General features: G+C 35.0%; 2 protein-coding genes across 3 annotated transcripts in view; both read right to left on the bottom strand.

Moving 5' to 3' along the window:
- Nucleotides 1-22,223, bottom strand: part of LOC123556639 (uncharacterized) — a 69,659-nt gene that overhangs the window by 27,205 nt on the left and 20,231 nt on the right. The window contains exon 1 of one of the 2 annotated variants that reach the window (XM_045347523.2): nt 680-839. The exons of the other annotated variant lie outside the window; for it this stretch is intronic. Within the exon in view, the coding sequence (XP_045203458.2) occupies nt 680-748 (69 nt within the window). The 5' untranslated portion in view covers nt 749-839. Of the gene's footprint in view, nt 1-679; nt 840-22,223 lie in introns of those variants that run through there. 2 annotated transcript variants of the gene reach the window in all.
- On the bottom strand, nt 8,734-17,804 carry LOC123556640 (uncharacterized). Its single transcript, XM_053542907.1, has 5 exons — nt 17,605-17,804; nt 13,291-13,609; nt 12,824-13,072; nt 10,948-11,688; nt 8,734-10,200 (listed from the first exon to the last, which is right to left on the bottom strand). Exons 1-5 carry the CDS (start codon nt 17,653-17,655, stop codon nt 9,905-9,907), a joined length of 1,656 nt encoding a protein of 551 aa, XP_053398882.1. The 5' UTR covers nt 17,656-17,804; the 3' UTR covers nt 8,734-9,904.

Genomic DNA, 22,223 nt, shown 5'->3' with positions numbered 1-22,223 from the left:
ATTCTATATACTTTATATTGTATGATAGGTACCCTATATTATGTACATAATATCTATGTAGTATTTTATTTCTCTACATCACCAGCGTATTTCGGTATTCGGCAAACATTAGCATCTCGAGTCAATATACGATATTCTAAATATACTGCGTTTAACGCTTGAAGAAATAAGTAAATTTTATAGCCTTAGCTAGGTTGTTAAATGTGGACACATACTTAAAGATTACAAAAATATCGGTTTTTAATTTCTTGTCAAATATTTGTTTAGAGTGACCCACATACGCTACGGACATTTTGATCAATACATGATATAAGAAATCCACGCCTAAACTTCATTATCAGTTTCAGTAAGATATGAGAGATCAACGAAAGGTTTAAGTATGTTTGCTCATTTTCACTGTCATCCAATGATAATACACACTGTCGATGTGGAAATTGAAATATTTCTGTCATATAGTAATATCAATCATTCAATGCTATAAGACCAAAAGAAATTTCAATACACTACTTTTTATAGATAATGTAATCTAAATTCAGACCGAGGAAATGACTTTAGAAACTACGCCGCATAACACTAAAACAAAATCACAGGCTGACAGGAAGTGAGCCATTACCAGTGCAATAATTATACAATTACTAAGTAAGAAAAGTTATAAAAAATGAATAAAATAGAATGTTACCTTAAAAACAAGACCGTGGGAGAAATCTTCGTCTTTGTTGAAGACAGACAGAAGACTGTTAACCGCCATATCCCGATCGTCAATCGTATTGTACACGGAGATTATTCATACAGGGTTTTTCCAAAATCTACTTTCGGTTTCGTTTTCAATTTTTTGAAAATCGTCTGAAGTACATAGCATAAAGTGAATGAATAACTTATTATAAACTATATATTAACAAGTTAAAACATACAAAAAGTTCCTTCTAGTGCACATCTATATAAATATATAATGATCATCTTGTAAAATTTTGGTTGCAATGTCTGATTGATACACTAGTTATTATTTAAACATAAATTGTTAAATCCAACAACAAATTAAATCTGTTACCACTTTCAGCTGAATAAATATGGCAATAAGACATTGACCCGGTCAATCCGTTATGATTCGATGCGTTAATTTGTTGCACATAATTAAAGGGTCGCAATAGGGTTTGTTTTCACATATTACAAGGCCGTCGCGGGCGGTCCGGCCGGTCCGGCCATGGCCGGACCACTTTTTTGGCCGAGCATGACCAGTTCTTTTTTCGCATAAAATTTCAGCTTTTGCTTAGATTGAAAGTGCCTTGCTAATTATCCGCAACGAGCGGTATCTGTCATAATTGCCCGCGGGGTGTGAAAACTTCGGCACACTTCGTGTCAAAAGTATCGACCCTGCTTGATTGGATTAATCATAATTAAACGCTTATCTGATATATCTTTAATCCGATATGATCTAAAGGGCATTTTTTTATAATCTATAATAATTGTTTTGATGAAGAAAAAAATAGTCGTATGTTTAAAAAAATTAGAAAAGATGTGTTTTTCGTGGTATAATAAAACAAAACTAACCGAAAGCTAATTTCTTCTAATTATTTTGAATAATCTTAAATAATTGCTTTAAATCAAATAAAATGCTTACGTACATCTCAACTATATAAAATAATATAAACTTCGTTTCTATCTTCTCTAAATTCTGAAACCGTATGCTTAACTCGTTGCTTAACGTATTGCTGCAAAATGGACATACCTGAAATTCCAAAACAACCTAAGACATTTAAATTTCCGAAACGCACCTTTGGTCGGAAAAATCCGGTGAACAGAAGTTTTCAGCCTTTGTGGTTCACTAATAGATCGTGGTTGCATTACGATGAAACTAATGACCTTGCTTACTGTCATGTGTGTATGTTTGCTCACATAGACGGCAAGTTGTCAAGTTCGAATCTTGATAAAGCCTTCATTATTAATGCCACCGCCTGATGAGACTCACAGAGGGGTCAACATTCATTGGGCAAATGTCGGATAGTTATCCTTGAAAACTGCTATAAAATTGCCACTGCCTGATGAGACTCACAGAGGGGCAACATTCATTGGGCAAATGTCGGATAGTTATCCTTGAAAACTGTTATAAAATTGACTGAAAATCTTAATGGAAAATGCTTTCAAGATGCAAGGAAAACGTACTTACGGGCATCCCATATCTTAAAATTTTCTCGGGGGAGACCCCCCAAACCCCCCTTACGAGAGGGGGAAACCCCCTCTCCTGCTCTCCCCACTCTCCTGCCGTCGGCACTCGCGGGACGCCTTCGACGTCCCATGGCCGGACCACTTTTTCGAACCCGGCGACGGCCCTGTATTAACCATGCATTTGAAAATAACGATAATATTTAGTTGTTAACATGTAATTTGCTGATATATGTCTATCTATTTGTACATATGTTATGTTCTTCAAGAATGGAGGAAATAAAAGAATCAGTCAACGATCCTCGGGTTTAGTAATATATAATCCACGGACGCGTTCAGTCAGAGAGTCACCTCAATTAGAAAAGAATAGTTTTAACGTGAGAGAGCTTTTCCGTCACGGAGCCTGACTGGCCGGCTTGTAATGACAACAGTTTTCGATATCAGTAGCTCAGTCAAGCATGACTAACCAAACTATATAGAGGATATTTGTTTGTTTGCAGTGAGATATCGAAATATATCATCACAGATAAGGGAGACAATTGAATATTTTCACGAAGGCGGAGCCTGAGTGAAAATATCAGAATTGTCTCCCTTATCGGTGATGATATATTTCGATATTTCACTGCAAACAAACAAATTTTCTTTTTATTTTATGCTAGTTTGTGAAGATCAACGAATTTTCTGTTTATTACGTGCATAAATGTTCATATAAATCCAATATTTCATGACGAAATTCGGATTTATTTAAGCTACCGTGTTACATATGATACATCCGCTAAATTACCATGGACACTTAGGCACATTATTATCGAATATTGGTGATAAGGTTCATTAAAGGCCTAACTAAACTAAAGGAACCAGCGTGGGAGCCATCTGGTCTAGTCGCGTAATGGCTGCCAGGAATTTGAACACTAATTTTTCACTTGGCATGGCAACAGAGATCTAAATTGAGGCTAGTTTTTGTTTAAATTTCATTGTGGATGTATTGTTGACATTTTGGTAGGAAAAATGGGAGAGCAGGTTGTGTTTGGTGAAGTCAAGCTCCATTTTAGTATGAGTAGTACTTCCAGGTCACAGCAGTGTGATTTTGATGTCAGTTTACAGTAAGTAAATGTGACCAGAGAAATCTTTCTTAGAAGATACATGACCCCTACTTTTCTCTTCATTTTATATCAGTTTTATCATAACTCTTTAAAATGAAGTAAGGATTTGTTCTCTGAAATGGGTCTAGCTATGTTTGGTAGCTCTTTGAAACAGGTCAGTTTTATATAGAATATATAGGGGAAACTATTTAGGCTATTGTGACCTAAATCAACACGACGCCATTTTGTTTTTAAAAACAAAAACTGCATTTAAATATTTTTTGTAAAAAGTACACAGTCCGCGGCTAACAAAGACATTGACAAATGCCGGTATTTAAGTAGAAGCATATTAAAACTTTTCGGATCAACCAGACAGTTCGTTGAATAACCGGAAGCATGCTTTGTTTACCAAAATACACGCTGAACGTCAGATTAAAAAACAACACGAAAAATCTAAACAGCTGTGGAATATGCGTAAAATCAAGCTGCAGAATTAAATATCATCATGGATTCAACAGAAATAGCTAGGAAATATTAATCTAGGAGCTGCATAGCATAACAAAATGGATGGAAGTTGGAAAACAACTGGCTGGGCTTGGAGTTGGAGTGGGAAAGTGCTGGCATATTACGTAAGGTTGAGTTGATGTCTTGTGATAATTAACTAAGACAACAACCAACTTAATGTGCTGTCGCCAGTAAAATCAATCTTACTAAAGTACATCTCCTATTACGCTACGCATAGGATCTGACAACGACCTATTGATGGCCTCGTTCTGACAACCCTTCCGCTAGCCAATCAAAAGTTAACTTACAACATTCTGCAAGCTTTAAAATGCCTTGGTATTTGATATTAACAATTTTCATGTAGAAGAATGTCAGACAGCCGTTTAGCTCAGTCGGTAGTGCACTTGCTTTGTAAGCGAGAGGTCCCGGGTTCGAGCCCTGGAATAACTGCAAATTTTTCTTACTCTTTAACATTCGAACAAGTTGTCTGATTGGTTCAAACAAAAATAGATTTGCGAAAATAAAAATAGCAATCTTGGAAATCCAAAATATACAGAAGACGAATGTGAATGGGTCGTTCTCAGATCTTCGTTTAGAGGATCAAGTATTAGCAATTAGGAGTGACCTGTCGCTTTTATTTTTAGATTTGGATTTTCCAGATTTTTCCATTTATTAAATAAGGGTTTGAAAGATATTTGACGTTTCAAAAACTATAAATATATTTTAAATTATGTACAGATTAAAATTGCATCGGTAGCTCAGTTGGTACAATTGAGGAATCTTGTTAGTGATTTAACTTTTGCGATTAGGAGGCTGTGAGTTCGAATCCCACACAGGGCGATTTGTTTTATTTACATTTTTCATGTTTTTTTTTTATTTCATTTTATTTCATCATTTCATTTTTAATTTCTTTCGTACAATTTCAATAATTTCAATACATTTCAAACACGCGCGTCCAATGAAGCATCTTCACACTCGCTGGCGGTGTTAGTTTCTTCCGAATCAGTGTCATCAGCTAATTGAAATGACCAAATTTTCAAGTGCTGTATCAACCATGTTTAATAATTCACAATCAAGAAGATATTTGAAAATCTCTGTTATATGCGAAAATAGCAAAGAATACAAGTAATGCGGCTCAAATACATGTTTAACATTATCATCATTTTAAAGTGTATGTTAGCAAAATATTACTTGAAAAAAAAAATGAAAAAAATATATTGATCTCCGTTGGAATTCGAACTCACAAAAGCTAATTTCTAGAGCCGTCACGCTTACCACTGCACCACTGCGTCTAATTGTCGAAGAAGGCAGTCATTTAAATATTTATTATAAAAATAAGTTATAAAAAGGTAGGGTACCCCTTTACTGAAGTGGTTTATTCCAGTAACCTTTCAAATCTATTAATAAAAGCGACAGGTCACTCCTAAATGCTAGTACTTTAGTCAGATTGCCAGTAAAATCTACCACACGATAGTGAACCAATGGGCAAAAAGTAGAGGAAACACACATATGTAGCTACACATGATTCATGAATGGCAAGGCCTAGCAACCAAGCTGACAAAAGTAACATTATTTCTTTTGCAAATTTAATTATAGCTAGCCTGTTCTATATAGGATTGTCTAGCAGTTCATGACTCGTGTATGGCTTGAGTATTAGTATAATCCAGTAATTTTAAAGGCAGCAAAGGGAGGTAATTAAAGAATATATTTCAAGGGAGATAATTTATCTGGTGAAAAAAGAAGTTCGACACTGTGAGTGATATCGATTTATATCTCACTGCTATTTTCCAGTATTTCACCAATAAGCATAAAATAAAATAATAATAATTACGTGTTTTAATTCAGTTCATTTTATGTATTTCATAGGCATAGGAGCCGGGGGAGGGGCTGGCCCCCTCGAAGCTAGGACGGGGGTGGGGGCGAACTATAGTGTGTGCCCCCACCCCAATATTTTGGAAAAGAGATATAACGTGCAGTCAAATATATAAATATAACATTTACTTAGTATCATACATTCTTTTCAACCTGATTTCTGGTTGGATTTGACGTTTCCTTAAATATTTCAATGACCTTGACCTTCATTGTAAACAAATATGGCGGCCGCCGATTGAAAATAGAAAGTGCCGCTCGCTTGAAAATTCATAGATACACCCGTGTTTTTTTTCGGTGGAAATGACATGTTCTTTAAGAACAAATTCGGCGGTGAAACTTTGCTTTTGCCTAGTAACATAGAAAGTTAGAAATAATTTTCATTTTTCGTAAAAATAGCAGCAAACAAAAAGAAATGTCTACAGATGATGCATTACAATGCAAATACTTCATTATTGCAGAAATAAAATCATTTTCTACTCTCATTTACAAGCGATTTGCCTCAAAATCTTCTAATCAAAAGTGCTCATTGCGCATGCGCTACGGAAGTTATCAAAATCTTTAGGAGAAGCAATTATTCATTTTCTGTTACTAGCACCACTAAAGGGGAAGTAACTAAAACACTGCTAATTATGCATTTTGAAACTTATCCCTTTGTTGGAAGAAGTGGTTCCCCTTTTGTTTACATTTTTCTTGCATCAAAAGTGAAAAAATAGGAGAAACATTTGCTTGGAGTATACCTTTTTGTTATCAATTCAATTAATTTCATTACAGTTTTTGAATGACATTGCTTTAAGAAATAAAGTAGCAATGAATTTATTTAAAAAAAAATGCCATTTAAATAGCTACTTTCCTTGCATTCTGACTTCAGCATTCTTTGTTCTCGCAATTATCTAACTAATCCGGAAGTGCTGTTTTGTTTACCTATTTTTGTTTTTGTTTGTTTTGGGTTTAACGCCGTTTTTCAACAGTGTTTCTGTCATATAACGGCGGGAAGTTAACCTAACCAGTGTTGCTTGATTCTCTACCAGTACAAACCTGTTCTCCGCAAGTAACTGCCAACTTCCCCACATGAAACAGAGGTGAAGGACTAATGATATCAGACACAATGTCGTTTATCAAATATTCACGGAGAATATACGCCCCGCCCGAGGATCGAACTCGCGACCCCGAGATCCGTAGACCAACGCTCTTACCTACTGAGCTAAGCGGGCGGGCCTGTTTACCTATTTAGTACTATTCAACCTTTAAGTCAGCGTTAGGTTTCACTATGCTAAAAGTATCAGGAGGGGTGGCACTGCTATAGAAATAAAACATTGACTTCAAAAACCTATTCCACTTCATTTTAAGTTGTGTAGAGTTAAGTATATCATGATTTACATGTTTATAAATCTTATAAAGATATGAATCTCGTAAGTCCTGGAAAAGGGCTTGAAAAGTTCTAGAATTTCGTATTGGCAGATCCGTATTGACTTTGCGTTCCTGTATCCAGTGCCTGGTGGAGGTATTACTCACTTTCAGTGATAGCTCTAGTGTTTTTTTTTTAAGATGTCAAATTGTTCAACATTTGAAATAGAAATAAAATATGGAGGTATACTGTGAGAGTACACTAAGTCTTATTATTTTACTACCCATTTTATTATAGATAATCAAAAGATTATATTATATAGTTACTTATCAAGTACATATCTTAAACAAAAATAAGTCCAGCTCATAAAATAGTATTTTTTCTTTTGTGTGTTTGCAATGCCTTAGTCTAACTTAATGATAAACTGGATAGCATTAGACTTGTTTATGGATGTTTTTAAAAAGGTGCTCGCAGAAGTGGCATACACGTTTTTGGTGCATTCTTTTATTTCTTGTTCAGTACCTGAAAAACTTTACTAGGACCTGCGAAAGCAGCCACATTTTTTATTTAAAATAGTATCCTCTTTAGATCCTTCCATTATGACTGTTTAAAATGGTTCAGTGAGATTTCTAAACTGTTTTTTTTATGTATATAATCTATAACATTTGTTTCTTATCAAATCTTAAAATAAAACAAACTAGCTAAAAATCATTCAGAGCGTAATGATGTATGTAACATTATAAAACAATTATTTAAACATTATTCTCCAGGTGGCTGTAATTGAAAAAATAAAGTTTGTCACGGATATGCTTCACCTCTCTATCTACTTTTTAAGCACCAGTGCACTTTACGAGTTGGACTGTTTTACCTCCCGGTGTACTTTATGACCTGATGCAGTTTACGTCCCGGGACGTATTCTGCACTCTGCATTCCTCTTACTGTACATTATGACCTGATGCATTTTACGTCCTGGGACATATTGTGCACTCTACATTCCTGACTACTCAAGTGTTGATGGTCAACACGCTCAATCCTCACATGTACAAGAAATACAGACTGGTATCATCGCCAACTTGTCTGTGTGGTGAAGATCAGACTGCGGGCCATATACTTCAGAGATGTAACAAGGCATGACCAGGAGAGAGCTGCGACTTGGCCGATAGATACCTCAATCTACCAGAAACTGTATGGAGGCATTGAGGATCTGCGGCAGACCACAAGTTTCATTGAGGCAACTGGTCTGACAGTGTAGTCGCGAACGACAAGAAGAAGAACTTGGCCAAGATATTATGCCCAAAAACATTGTTAGCACGTTTGGTGAAGATTGAGTGACAACTTTCTACTTAGAGAGCGGACAAGGCTAAATCGCTGTTTTTCAAGTAATTCAAGGGCCCTTATCCAAGAGTGCCTTGGACGATTTGGCTGGTTATCGAACTTGGCCGAAATATTATGCCCACAACATTGGTGAAGATCTGATGAAAACTGTTCGACATAGAGAGCGGACATAATTTGGACGCCGCCCGCCCGCCCGCAGCCAGCCGCCGCTACGGGTATCCACATTATACGTCCCGCTCTTTCAGAGACGGGTGAATAAAATTATTAGTTGATCTGTTCAAACATACCTAATGGCTTGATTGTTAACTACTTGATTTACCAAGATTACTTCCAGACATATCAGTTCACATTAAGTAAAAAGTAGTCACTGCATAGCATTGGAAACATTTGCTTTCGGTGGATGCAAGTAAAACAAGAGAAATAACTCTGGTCAAATATAGTTGATTATAGTTTTTATTGTCACCTTTGAAAATATATATGGCGAAAACTTCTAATATAATTATTAATGAAACGAGTGTAACAGCTTGCATGTGGGGTTTTTTTTATGCAAGTAGATACAATATTTGCTGGACAAATTTTTATTCTATAAACTATTTGGTGACCCTCAACAAATTATGCATTTCGGTACGGCATATGATATTGTGTACATAATCTGTAACATGGTTTTAGTCACCAGAGGTAATATCATCATCATTATGCTGAAAATTCGTTGAGCATTTAGCCCCGGATTTCTGTATCTGGACTGATTAGTGCATGTGTGCTTATCATGATAGCTTTCGCAGCACAGCGTTGTCTATTTTGTTTCTATGTATTTTAGCTAGAAACTATCATTTCCTGCTTCATTACATACTTATATTTCGTACAATATGCCATAACATTATTGTACCCCCCAAACAACGAAGTTGTTAGGTGGTTGGTGGGTATACTGGTTTCAGGTTGTCTGTCTGTCTGTCCGTAGACACAATCTTGTGCACACTTTATCTTCTCATCCCCTTCAGATAAACTATACTATATACATAGTCTGCATTTGTAATCTTGTGCGGGCTTAATCTCCCGAATCATTGCACAAAATTTAATGAAACTTCACACAAATGATCAGTACCAACCTTACTTGTGCATGGCGCATGTTAGGTTCTCTAACAAATATTCTGTAGAGTTATGGGACTTTAATTTGTGTTACTATATAATAAACATAGATTGTATATACTTACAGTCCACATAATTATGCAATCTTGTGTGCGTTAAATTGCAATGTACAGTTTCAGCGCATGCGGGGAGTGCGGCACATTCATCAACTTCAGTGATAGCTCTAGTTTTGTGATTTTTCTGTCATATAATAATAAAGTCACGGCCTTATCAACAATTGTTACATATTTCAAATGGAGGCTACAGATATATGGTTAAAATCTAGGTCATTTCTCATCGTGGTTTAAACAAGATTCCTTAAGAAATGAGAGTCTGTCGCTTCTTATATTCGTGTCCTACTAATAAAATATTAAGTAAATCTACAATATGTTTAGCTGTCGTCCTAAAATATTAGTTTCAAAATTATTAGTTTCTTTGTTCCCTGGTAATGGGGCTTTTTTGATGTACAAGATGTAATCGTTCACACTCGTCTTTCGTATGTAATCAAATATTCCGGATAGCATAGACTGTTGTCATATACTACAAATTCACGAAATAATTTTGAATTGTCTCCTACAACCGAATCGAAATAATGACCAAATTTTCCTTTCTCATGTTTGGGGTTTGAACAGTCGTCTCTGTAACAGCGTGTACAAGGTGGCCGCCGATACTTGTAAGGGTTCTTGTCACTACAAAGGAATGCGTTGCCAAGCACCATCCGTATCAGGAACATCTTTTTTGGATTTTTGGGTCCTGCAGACCTATTATCTCTCTCATCTATAAAAACAGGAAGTGAGCATTATTGTTAATACAGCTATATCATAATAAAATTTCTAATAACATGCTAAGGAACAGAACAGCATTCATAGTTTAAACGATAATTACAAACAATGTCATTATCCTTATATCAAACTTAGGCGTTCATAATTACGTGATTTGCCGTATTTTCGGCAGTATAATAATTCAATTTCACGAATTTGTAACTCATGTCAACTCCAAGTGAATTTGCTGGTAGAAAATTGGAACTAAATTGAACATACGTCTCCAGCACTATCAAATGCGAATGGAAAACTCAGCCTTCCATAAGCAGAATTGCTATATATCATAATACGACTCATCATATAAATCACTAGTCCATACTTTGTGCCAATGACCAGCCTGTACTTTAACACAGGCTTGCTGGACTTTTATTCATAATGTCATGTTATCAAACACTCAATAGCCAAACTCTGGTTTAAAATTTCCAGAGTTTGTTTCGTATCAATGGAAGACAAGTCAACTTTTTTTAAAGCATTTCAGATGGTGGAGCTTCCATCAATGGAAAATATCCAGTAAATACATGTATATAATTCACCGCGGCTGTAATCCGATTATAGTCATGTTTATCCGTTATATATATGTACGAGTATACATGTACGCCCTTTTATTTCGCAAAATGAATGGTACAACTCTAACGGATTTACCCGTTTAGGCAATAAAGCAATTAAACCTTTCAAAATGTAATAATGTAGAGATGTCACCTACCTGCGTATTGATCTGCCTTTGTCGCCTTTTCCGCTCCATATATACCTGCCCCAAACATAGCAGTTCCACTTCCAAGTCTCGGATCAAATCCATCGTTGCAAATAACATTTACAAGTTCCGGTTTAGTAGAATGGAAAAGTAAACACTCATTTATTTCAGGATGTACGTCTTTATCTAAATGTGGATGAACAAATTTGGTAGTAACAATAGCGCCAGTGCATTTCTGTAGGTTTTCTATCTTTGGAAATCTGACTTCAGGTGACGCGTACAGTCGTCGATATAATGACTGCCTTGTCTTCGTAAACTTTTCATACAAGCCAAAGTTTTCTATTCTTTCTACCTTCAGTACAAAGAGTTTTGTGTACCCCAGTGCATCCAGGCCAACTGCGTCTTTACCTTGTCCTACTAAGTGGGCTTCAAATGTAGCATTGACCATCCTAAAAATGGATTTGAATTGCTGGCTGTCTTTGTTCAATGGAACCTTTTCAAACTTCTTACCCATAAAGAAACGTTTAGCTGACTGAACCAACGTCTCCCCTTCCTTGTAGTTCTTCCAGTAATCTGGCGCTTCAGGTTCATCACTGACCATAACTTCAACAAACTGACGCGTTTCTCTCTTAGGTTTTGTTTTCCGTTTCCGTATTGTCTCTGTACTTTTTTCGTCCAAAAGAACTTTCAAGATCTCTGAATGAGCTTTACTGACATTTCCCTTCAGTCCCCTCAGTCTATATTTATCTTTTTCTGGAATATATCATATAATACCTACTTTAAATCTAAATCTCTGCTACATTTTAATCTTTAATTTAATATTTTCATTGGACAATAATATTTTGCGTAATGCTATATGAAATTACTGTTAAACTACACTATCGTTATAATTTGCAACATGTTTGAAAATGAATGTATCCCCATGACGAACTGTCAAAAGTAATTGACTATTTTTGGTTGCAGGTTATCCCGCTGCCAAAGTTAAGTGTATTTCTGACACTCATGTAGTATCTTTATTTGATTCCAAATCACATCCAAAGAAAGGATGTTCATGTGCTGCACAAAGTAGTCCCATTCAAGAACAATGCGGATGAATTATCAATGATCAAGTAGTTCTTATTCATCCTCAATCCATTCACACTGGCCATTTAGATTATATAAGATCTGCCAATGATTCTAAAGGTATTCTAGTCCATTGTTACATCACTGACTTCCAGCTGTTCATGTAAGGTCAGGCAGAGTTTATCTTAGATATGAGGCACATTAGCATTTAATTGTTTCTTATACATGTATATTTATAGATTTGCATTTTAAATGAAAATAATTCTAGCAAAACCCGTAACCACCAGACATCTCAAGGCTTTGATTTGCTAAAGTCGCTGTGCCCTTGGACCTTAAACCTAAAACAGCATCGGTCATCTACTGACAACAGGTAATGTTATTTGCAGTTTGCGTACACTAAAATGTTTTATAGTAATTTTCCGTTTTGATCATTCCCGTTTTGACCTTTGGCAAACTGACTTAAATATAATGGGGGATAATCGATTGATCATACACAGCACAAAACAAAAGTATACATGTAAAAGCCACAGACCGACGCGTTCCCTAGTTTTCAATTTCATTCCAATACGTCATTTTGACACTGATCTAGAAATTACTGACACTTTCTCAGGTCCCCATACATGAAACTTTTAGGTATCACTTACTAGCCATATTTAATGATCCTTTCCAGTAGCGAGCTTTTTATAGTCAGAATCCGTTTAGAGACCATTGGGGCATTGTATTTGTAATAACTGACGTCCAAACAGAATGACCTTTCCTGTCTTCTATGAACAGGTATAAAAAACAGTATGCTCTTCATTTTTATCAGAAAGCAAACATTACTCACCTTTGATACATTTGATGTCGCTCGCAGAAATTATATTTACTATTTTCCGTTTCGAGGACGCTGAAATTTTCTGCTTCTTCTCAATAATTTCTTCGTATAGAAATTTGTCCTTGACCTTCTTGCAAAACGCAGTCATTGCCTTTGTACATTCTCCCTTGTTTTCAGCTATAATTTTCGCACTGAAATTAGGAACTTTCTCTTGAAAAAAACTTTGGCTGTTGTTTTTCTTCCCACTTGAACGATCGTCATCTGATTGCAGAACATAACACAAAAATAAAGTAAGCTTTGATAAAATTTAATGACAGCATTGTAAAAGATATTAAAAGTAAATGTTTAGTACAAAGCTGGTCATTAGAAAACAGGATATTACTTTCAGCAATCTAGACATTCTTGATCTAACTAACAGAATAGAATCTCAGAACAAGTAAAAGTTTATTTTATTTCCTTCAACAATATTAAAGCATTACCTTGTTTATTTCTGCTACCCGTATTTCGGTCCGAAGAGCCACGTGAATTACCAGAAGAGTGATCTCCACGATGATGAGATGCAACATTAGCCGACCTGCCCCTGGGAGGCCTTCCTCCGGAATACTGTTGACCACCCGTATGTTGTCGTTCATATCTGTTGGAACCAGATGGAGGTTGATGTCTGACACCAGATGGCGGTAAACTGTAATTTTGGTGATTCGGGTTCTGTCTAGTATTACCAGGTGCCTGATTAAAAGCTTGAAACTCTTTGTCAAATATTTCATACGGCTCACCACCATATATAACCAACGAAATTGTCTGAAAACGAAAACAATAGTACACAAATATTACATAATTCTTTTTATTATCATACATATTTGGTCATCTTTGCTGTCATCTCTCGTTATTTAGAGAAACATTTTCGCTCTAAGACTTTTTGATAAAATCAAATCCCAATCCTTATAGATCTATTATCAATTGTTAAGCATTTTGCAATATCATATTTGTATTCTTTAAATAAAGAGCAGTAGCCTTACTTTCGTAATAAAATATGCATAAGGTCAGTATTTTTTAATTTTCTGGTTTACGGGAGCGCCGATCCTATTTTTGGACAAAACAAAATAAAAATAAAACACATAATGACATATCCAGTAATAAATGTTTTTTTCGGACTCATAACCTCCAAGTCCCATCTCAGTGAAGAGTCTTATAAATCTCCGAAACTGTTGTTTGAATATTAACCGATAAGGTTGTTACTTTGTACACATTTTAACTGAACGAAAATTCAGACTGATTCGCCTCGTTGTACAATATAGGTGGCACTGACAATCGGCAAAATATAAAACAATATTCAAGCCACTAAAACTTAACCTAAGCAATTTAATTTTAAAAAGTCAGTGTGCATAATTTTTATTAATTCGTAACTTTGGCTTTATATTATGACAATGCCTGTCTTTTAAGACTTTGCATCTCCGACCAGTTAATATGCATGTACACTCAACAAAATTCCTAATCGGTCAGTTTTTATTGTATTACTATTTTGTTAATAATGCGAGTATTTACACGAATTTTCACATACCGACATTTAAATAGGTACTGCAGCTAATTATTGATTTTTTTTTTACCGACTCACCACCAAAGTAACCGCTTTAGGCGTTTTGGTCAATTTAGCATATTTTGCACGTGCATGGCATGTGCACCAATATGCACGTGTTAACAAACACTTTTGGCATTACTGACGAAAGTCATACTAGAAAAACACATATTGTTGTTAAATTGACAAAAGAGCAACGCACCCGGGCTGTCGGAATTATACAACAAAATTCAAAATCGGTCATTTCAATGAATTGTACTTGGTTAAATTTCGAAAAGGTAGATAACCAACGAGCCATGGTCCTTTTAAATGGAAATAAGCTTATCAATGGAAATAACCGTCAAAGTAACAGTTACAAAGAAATAACATCAAAATTCTAATGAAATTGTAAAAACAATAACACACTTGCCGTAAATGTGTCTCAGCTAGCAACACTCCGACAGCTCGATCCCATTGCTCTTGTGTCAAATTCACCATAATATGTGTTTTTCTAGTCTAGTTGGACTTTCGTCAGTAATGCCAAAATTGTAAACAAACTCGTGCAAGTTTGGTACACATGCACTGCACATGCAAAATATCCAATATTAGACAAAACGCCTAATGCGGTTACTTTAGCCATGAGTCACCAAAATAAATTAATAATTAGCTGCAGTACATATTTAAATGTCGGCATGTGTAATTTCGTGTAAATACTCGCATTTTCACATACCGACATTTAAATAGGTACTGCAGCTAATTATTGATTTTTTTTACCGACTCACCACCAAAGTAACCGCTTTAGGCGTTTTGGTCAATTTAGCATATTTTGCACGTGCATGGCATGTGCACCAATATGCACGTGTTAATGAACACTTTTGGCATTACTAACGAAAGTCCTACTAGAAAAACACATATTATTGTTAAATTGACAAAAGAGCAACGCACCCGGGCTGTCGGAATTATACAACAAAATTCAAAATCGGTCATTTCAATGAATTGTACTTGGTTAAATTTCGAAAAGGTAGATAACCAACGAGCCATTGTCCTTTTAAATGGAAATAAGCTTATCAATGGAAATAACCGTCAAAGTAACAGTTACAAAGAAATAACATCAAAATTCTAATGAAATTGTAAAAACAATAACACACTTGCCGTAAATGTGTCCCAGCTAGCAACACTCCGACAGCTCGATCCCATTGCTCTTGTGTCAAATTCACCAAAATATGTGTTTTTCTAGTCTAGTTGGACTTTCGTCAGTAATGCCAAAATTGTAAACAAACTCGTGCAAGTTTGGTACACATGCACTGCACATGCAAAATATCCAATATTAGGCAAAACGCCTAATGCGGTTACTTTAGCCATGAGTCACCAAAATAAATTAATAATTAGCTGCAGTACATATTTAAATGTCGGCATGTGTAATTTCGTGTAAATGTCTGCATTATTGACAAAATAGTAATACAAATATAAACTGACCGATTAGGAATTTTGTTGAGTGTATGTAGGATGCGGACCTAAAGTAGTCATTGCATATCCCTATTTTAATAGCAGTTTCCCCTATTTTAATAGCAGTTTTTATTCATGTTTATATAATAAACATTACGCAATTTTCTTAAGATATGTCAACTGTAGTATCTGTATAGTTTATAATGTAGGGATAACGCATGTTTTTTCGTGTTATAACGTCTGAAGAATCCCGAGGGATTCTGCAGGTGTTATTACATGAAATGAACATGCGCTAACGCTATTCTAGCATAAAACGTGGAAAAAATACTAATTAATGAATACATCCTACCTCCACGTAATCAAATTTCCATGAAATGCGCGGGAATTTCTGAGTTGTTTTTTTACCTTGACGTCATTTTGTTTTGAATTATCCGTTATGGGGCCGAATGACGTTTACGCTTTGCCAAGGAACTCGCATATTTAAAAAGGTGCTATAACAGCATGTGAGCGCGAGAATCTCTCTGTTAACACACGTTTTCTCTCCTGTTAAAACACTCCCGAAATGTGACAAGAACAGCAGTTTTATAATTTATGCTAGAATGAAAATTGTTTCCACAAGTCTACTTTTCACACAGTTTGTAAAGCAATTACATGGAATTAATTCTAATTGCCTTTTTAATTTAAGGCGGACATTTTAAGACCAATTTATTTCCAATTAAAGATGTGACTTAAAGTCTGCCAATTCAAAAAAGTTTTACTTTTAATCATAATAATAAATAAATAAATAAATAAATAAAGTGCTTAAATAGATATGCAACACATTGATAAGCATTGCCCTGTGCCGTCGTACCGTTAAGTAAATATTTGTGAAAAGCGTGCTCAAGATTGCGATTACTTCATTTTCAAATTAAAATGGAAGCAATTTGTCATAATTCAATTTTAAAATAAAAAATACCCAGACAATGTTCAGACAATGGAGAATATTTCATGAGGTTATAAAATAATGTCATTTTGATAGAAAATGTTTTTATAGCCTTTTAAAACCTGACATAACCGATCTTTTCAAACTTTCTATATAGAAAAACATAGAAACCATAGTCATCAACTTCAAACAAAAATGGAAGCAATAAGTTTTTGTATCACATCAATAAAAAATATATTGAAATAAAGGGCAAAAAATGAAGATTACTTCACGAGGTTATAAAATTTTGTTAAATAACGATAAAAATACGTTTTTAATGTTTGAAATATATTTTCCTATACAAATCTATAGTAAAATTGCTTATCGATAAACGTTATCGGGTCCGCGATCCGTGTATATTCAAGGGAGACTACTTTTGCCAAACTACTGGTCAGTGTATTGGAATGTTGGCCATGCTACAAAATAGATACATACAAATTCACCTTGGTGACTTTAAAAATGGCATTATTCATACGCATAAAGAAAACAACAGTATACTGAGATGATGAGATATAAACCAGTTCAGAATAGATAATTTGTGAGTGTATGCAATTTAAGCTTGCAAGCTTTTGTTGTCTGTGGTGTACAAAAAATTTAAAAAAAATTGTACCATTTTGGACGTTTTAGTTTTACTTATTTGGTCGACTGCTCAAAATTTGAATTTTTATTTGTGTTTGTCCGCCCCCATAACACCAAAACTTTTTGAAAAATCTCCCGTAAACCAGAAAATAAAAAAATGCTGACCTAACATTGACTTTTTTATTTGTACTTTTAAATTAGAGGCATTTTTTCTGTCAGTGAGTCTGTTTTGAAACTGCAAAATACCCAGTTTACCTCCAGATTATTCCTTCCTGATAAAAGCTGACGACTAAGTTCTGACAGCATTGTCCTGGCAACTTGGTTGGGTGGATATCCGAACAATCTGCCAACTCCCAGCGGTGGGAAAGCAACGATTCGAGCACCATGTTTCCTGCATCTACCAAGCACGTCAGCCACGGCACTTCTCACTATCTATACACAGGGAAGAAAAATATAACTGAGAGAAAGCGGTGCAAAACATTTCTGTGCAATTCACACGCTATGATAATCATCCAGTCTTATGGTTTGAACATATTTACGCTTGCACACACAAGACATTATAAACGCTTAATTCAGAGTCACAAAACTATCAACAATCCAATCATTAAGGTTATAAAAATCATGTTCCTCGTAGATACCTGGTAAATAATATCGACATACATATTTATTTTAACATTGCAATTCGTTAACACTATCTGGGCCGAGATGGTTGCTTTTTCACGCAAAAAGAATATGTCAAATGCCCCAAACCAACGCGTCTTAGCTTCAATACCAGACAAAAGAAATAATCTGTATGAATTGTCTTTTTTTGACGTAAGATTTAACTGAAAGACGTCGACCTGGAGATTTTTTCTGTAAACTGTCTCATAATGCTGATCATTTTCACATCTTAGCGAAAAGTAAAACTATGTTAAATGGGCATGAAATGTAGACTAAGATTTTACATAAGATTCGTCGTGTAAGTTACTTCAGCACATCCTCTCGTTGAGTGGCACACATATACAGGTTAAAAGATTTCAAAAAGATAAAGTTGTCACAAAAGAACTTTAGTCTACGCAAAAGTGCTTTAACTTGAGCCAAAACAGATATGCTGAGTTTATCCAGACACGCAACGTTTTTACCATTGATTTTTTTATACTTTCCTTGTACATGTGTATTTGAATTATGTATAGTAGTATTGTAAAATGTATAAAACTGACATCTTTCAAAAGCAAACCAAACATTAATAAATCAATAATGCAGTTTCTTGTCAAATATTGGTCTAAGCATGATGAGCCCAAGTTTGCTTTCTAGATGTACTCAGAATATAGTATGCTTTTATTTGTGTCAACGCTGATTACGCAGGTTAACGTTTTGGCGGCAATCTAATGACTGCAAGGGAAACTGAACTAACCACATAACAGCAAGTGTTATGCGTCGTTCGTAGATATGTAAATAAGGTCAAGAGAGGAAAAATACAAGTGGTATGTTACAACCCGATCAATGTAAACGACTGCAGCATTTTGGACTGATCATTGTTTGAAATGAAGAATAATCTCTAACTTTAAGACTGCTTTAAAAGTACATTAAGTACTTTCCCATGGACATGACCTTTAGTTGAGTGCACACATAGAACATAAGTTACGGAGGACTTGGACCACAACATCACCTGGCGACTCACCGTCTGCATCTTTATACATCTGTAAGAACAAAAGTGTATTATTTCTATTTTTTCGTGGTCCTTTATCCCGTTTAAAAAAATGATAAAGTTACACCATAATTAAGTTAATCAGTATTCTATACAATATTATTTTACATAAGATACGCGAAGACACTATACACGGAACCTAAGTTAATAGGCCTACTGAATGACCTAAACGTTATACCGATAATGAAATCGTCAGGATGAATGATAATTTGTAACAATTTGGACAATGAAGACAATAGACGAGGCATTTTCATATATTCTATTTAGTGTAAACCTGTTTTTGTACGTTCCCACAATTGCTATGATTCAAACCCGGAGTCCGAGAGCCTGACACGCGATCTTTGAACAGCCGTGTCTATGACTGTTGTGGGAGATTAAATGTAAAGATCACAAAAGATGCATTTACGTAATTATGTTTGACAAATTCAAATGTGTGATTCATGACGATTTCCATAATACCTGTAAATAAAAATCAAATACTAAACCTGTATCAATTTGTGACCACCCATGTCCAAGAATGATTTTGCAACCACACCTTCGAAGGGGCTTTGTGACGCTGATATCACATTAACCAACGCATCAGCCTTTAATAATAAAACTGATGTTAAACTATAGATATTTGTCGATTGTACTGGCATAATAATGCACACTGTTATAATCATTGTTTCAAAATCATTTTGACCGTGTTATGTATAAGAAAGTATAATTATAACAATAATATAACATTTTCATACATTTTGGACGAACACTTGCTTTTTAATTATGGCAAAAAGTTATTTTTGTCTCACCCTCTCCTTTGCAACAGGGCCTTTCACAAGCTTCACAGTGGTTCCTGAGAAATTCATGCTTCTTGTGTAATGACTCCTAATATCACGCTGCGCTCTATGCGGTTTTGGCCTATCTTTAGCTGTGTAAGCCTTAGGAAAATCTGTAAAGTCGTCTTGTTCTACTTCTTCTACTTGATCATTTTCATATTCTGTTAGATCAGTGAGAGATTCACTTTCACTGTCAGAGCCATTGTCTTGATGTACACCTGCATTTTGTCTAAATGGAAAGTGGTTCACTTTATACTTATGTTGGAGCAATTATAAAATCTATAACTTTGTAACCTTCAACAATACAACAACTGAAAACAGAATTTTAAACGTAATTGCTGCAGCATGACCAGTGTAAACAATTTGAGCACTGTGAAAGAAGTATTTTCAGCACAAATAATCGAGAAGAAATACTTTGGACATGTTGAAAGAAAACATGTTTTAAGCGCAGCAAACTTAAATGGTTTAATAAATAAAGTTCTTGCTCTCTATAATATGTCGTGTCACTAACGAGATAATATACAAATCACTCTTAGAACGAACTTAAAGACAAACTGTACAATAGTTAGTGTGTGAATTTGCTGCATAGTCCTTAAAGCTTATTTCAAGTTTTCAAAGGAAACTCTGTATCGATTGTTGAGAAATCGGTAAAAAGAAACGCTTCGGGACGGATAAACAACACATTTTTGAAGCGCTAAAAGGTAAATACAAAAAGAACATCGGGATTTATGAAACCTTGTGTGTGAATTTGTGTCACGTTTAAAGTTTCAAAGCACATGTAATACTTGAATCAATGCGAGTGATACTGAAATCTGTGGGGAATCACATGATAAAAATAACCTCTAAACCAAAATAAATTTATGAATAAAACGGGATAATATTGAATAAACTTTTGCTGTTAATCTTAAATAAAGCCTATCATATGGCAACATAGATGTATCCTAAAACTGTAATTATTTCAGTCACAACAAGCTTCTGACTATCTGAAGCGCTTCAAGAAACTGGAAATTCTTATTTTCCTTAGTGTTTGTAATTACAGTTGTCAACTACATGTACTTAATAATTTCACAATTTTCATTAGGCTTTCGTATCAGATCATGGTAGGAAATTTATTACAACTTTCGTTTAGAGATTATTTTGATCATGTGATCGCCCACAGTGTTCAAGGAAAACAACTCGGGGTACAATAAATATTATATAAAAATTCAAACATACTCCTGCATGGATAGCTGCATTGCTTTCTTCATGGCTTCTTCCTCACTCTGAAAGTATCAAATATATTTGTAGCATAGTTATAGTGATAAAACTAGCATGCACAATTCTAACCGTTTAAAGACGATTTATTTCTCTTCGGCATTTTTTCATGAACAGCTACGAAATTTTGCTGACTGAAAGACCTCTAACGTCTAACATTAGTATTATGCAACATTGCGTTTTTTGTTAGTCTGCTTTACGCATACAATTAAATCATACACACTCTAATCAATCCTCACTTAACTATGTCATAAACACACTTATCAATCCAAACTGACTTATGTCAAATACACCCTTATCAGTCCTAACAACTTATTGAGCTATGTCATACACACACTTACCTAATCCTAACTGCGCTATGTCATATACACGCTTATTAACCATAACTGAGCTATGACATACACCCACTTACTAGTCCTGACTGAGCTATATCATATACAAACTTACCAATGCTAACTGAGTTATGTTATACACACTTACTTATCCCGACTGAGCTATGTCATACACACACTTACCAATATTGACTGAGCTAGGTCACCTACACAATTATCAATCCTAACTGAGCTATGTCATACACACACTTATCAATCCCAACTGGGTTATGTCATAAATACACTAACCAATCCTAACTGAGCTATTACGTACAAACACTTACCAGTTCTGACTGAGCTATGTCATACACACACTTATCAATCCTAACTGAGCAATGTCATATACCCACTTATCAAGCCTAACTGAGCTATGTCATATACATATTCACCAAACCTGACTGAGCTATATCATATACACACTTATCAATCCCAACTGAGCTATGTCATAAACACACTAACCAGTCCTAACTGATAAATGTCGTATAAACACTTACCAATTCTGACTGAGCTATGTCATACACACACTTATCAGTCTTAACTGAGCAATGTCATATACCTACTTATCAATCCTAACTGAGCTATAACATATGCACAATTATCAATCCTAACTGAGCTATGTGATATACATACTTACAAAACCTGACTGTGCTATATCATTACCACACTTACCAATCCTAACAAATCTATGTAATATACACGCTTACCAATCCTGACTTAGCTATGTCATATACACACTTACCAATCCTG

The sequence above is a fragment of the Mercenaria mercenaria genome, chromosome 5, assembly GCF_021730395.1.
Source record: "Mercenaria mercenaria strain notata chromosome 5, MADL_Memer_1, whole genome shotgun sequence".
In the NCBI taxonomy this organism is placed as follows: Eukaryota; Metazoa; Mollusca; class Bivalvia; order Venerida; family Veneridae; genus Mercenaria; species Mercenaria mercenaria.
The sequence above is the reverse complement of the archived record's forward strand: the minus strand, read 5'-3'. Positions and strand labels throughout refer to the sequence as shown.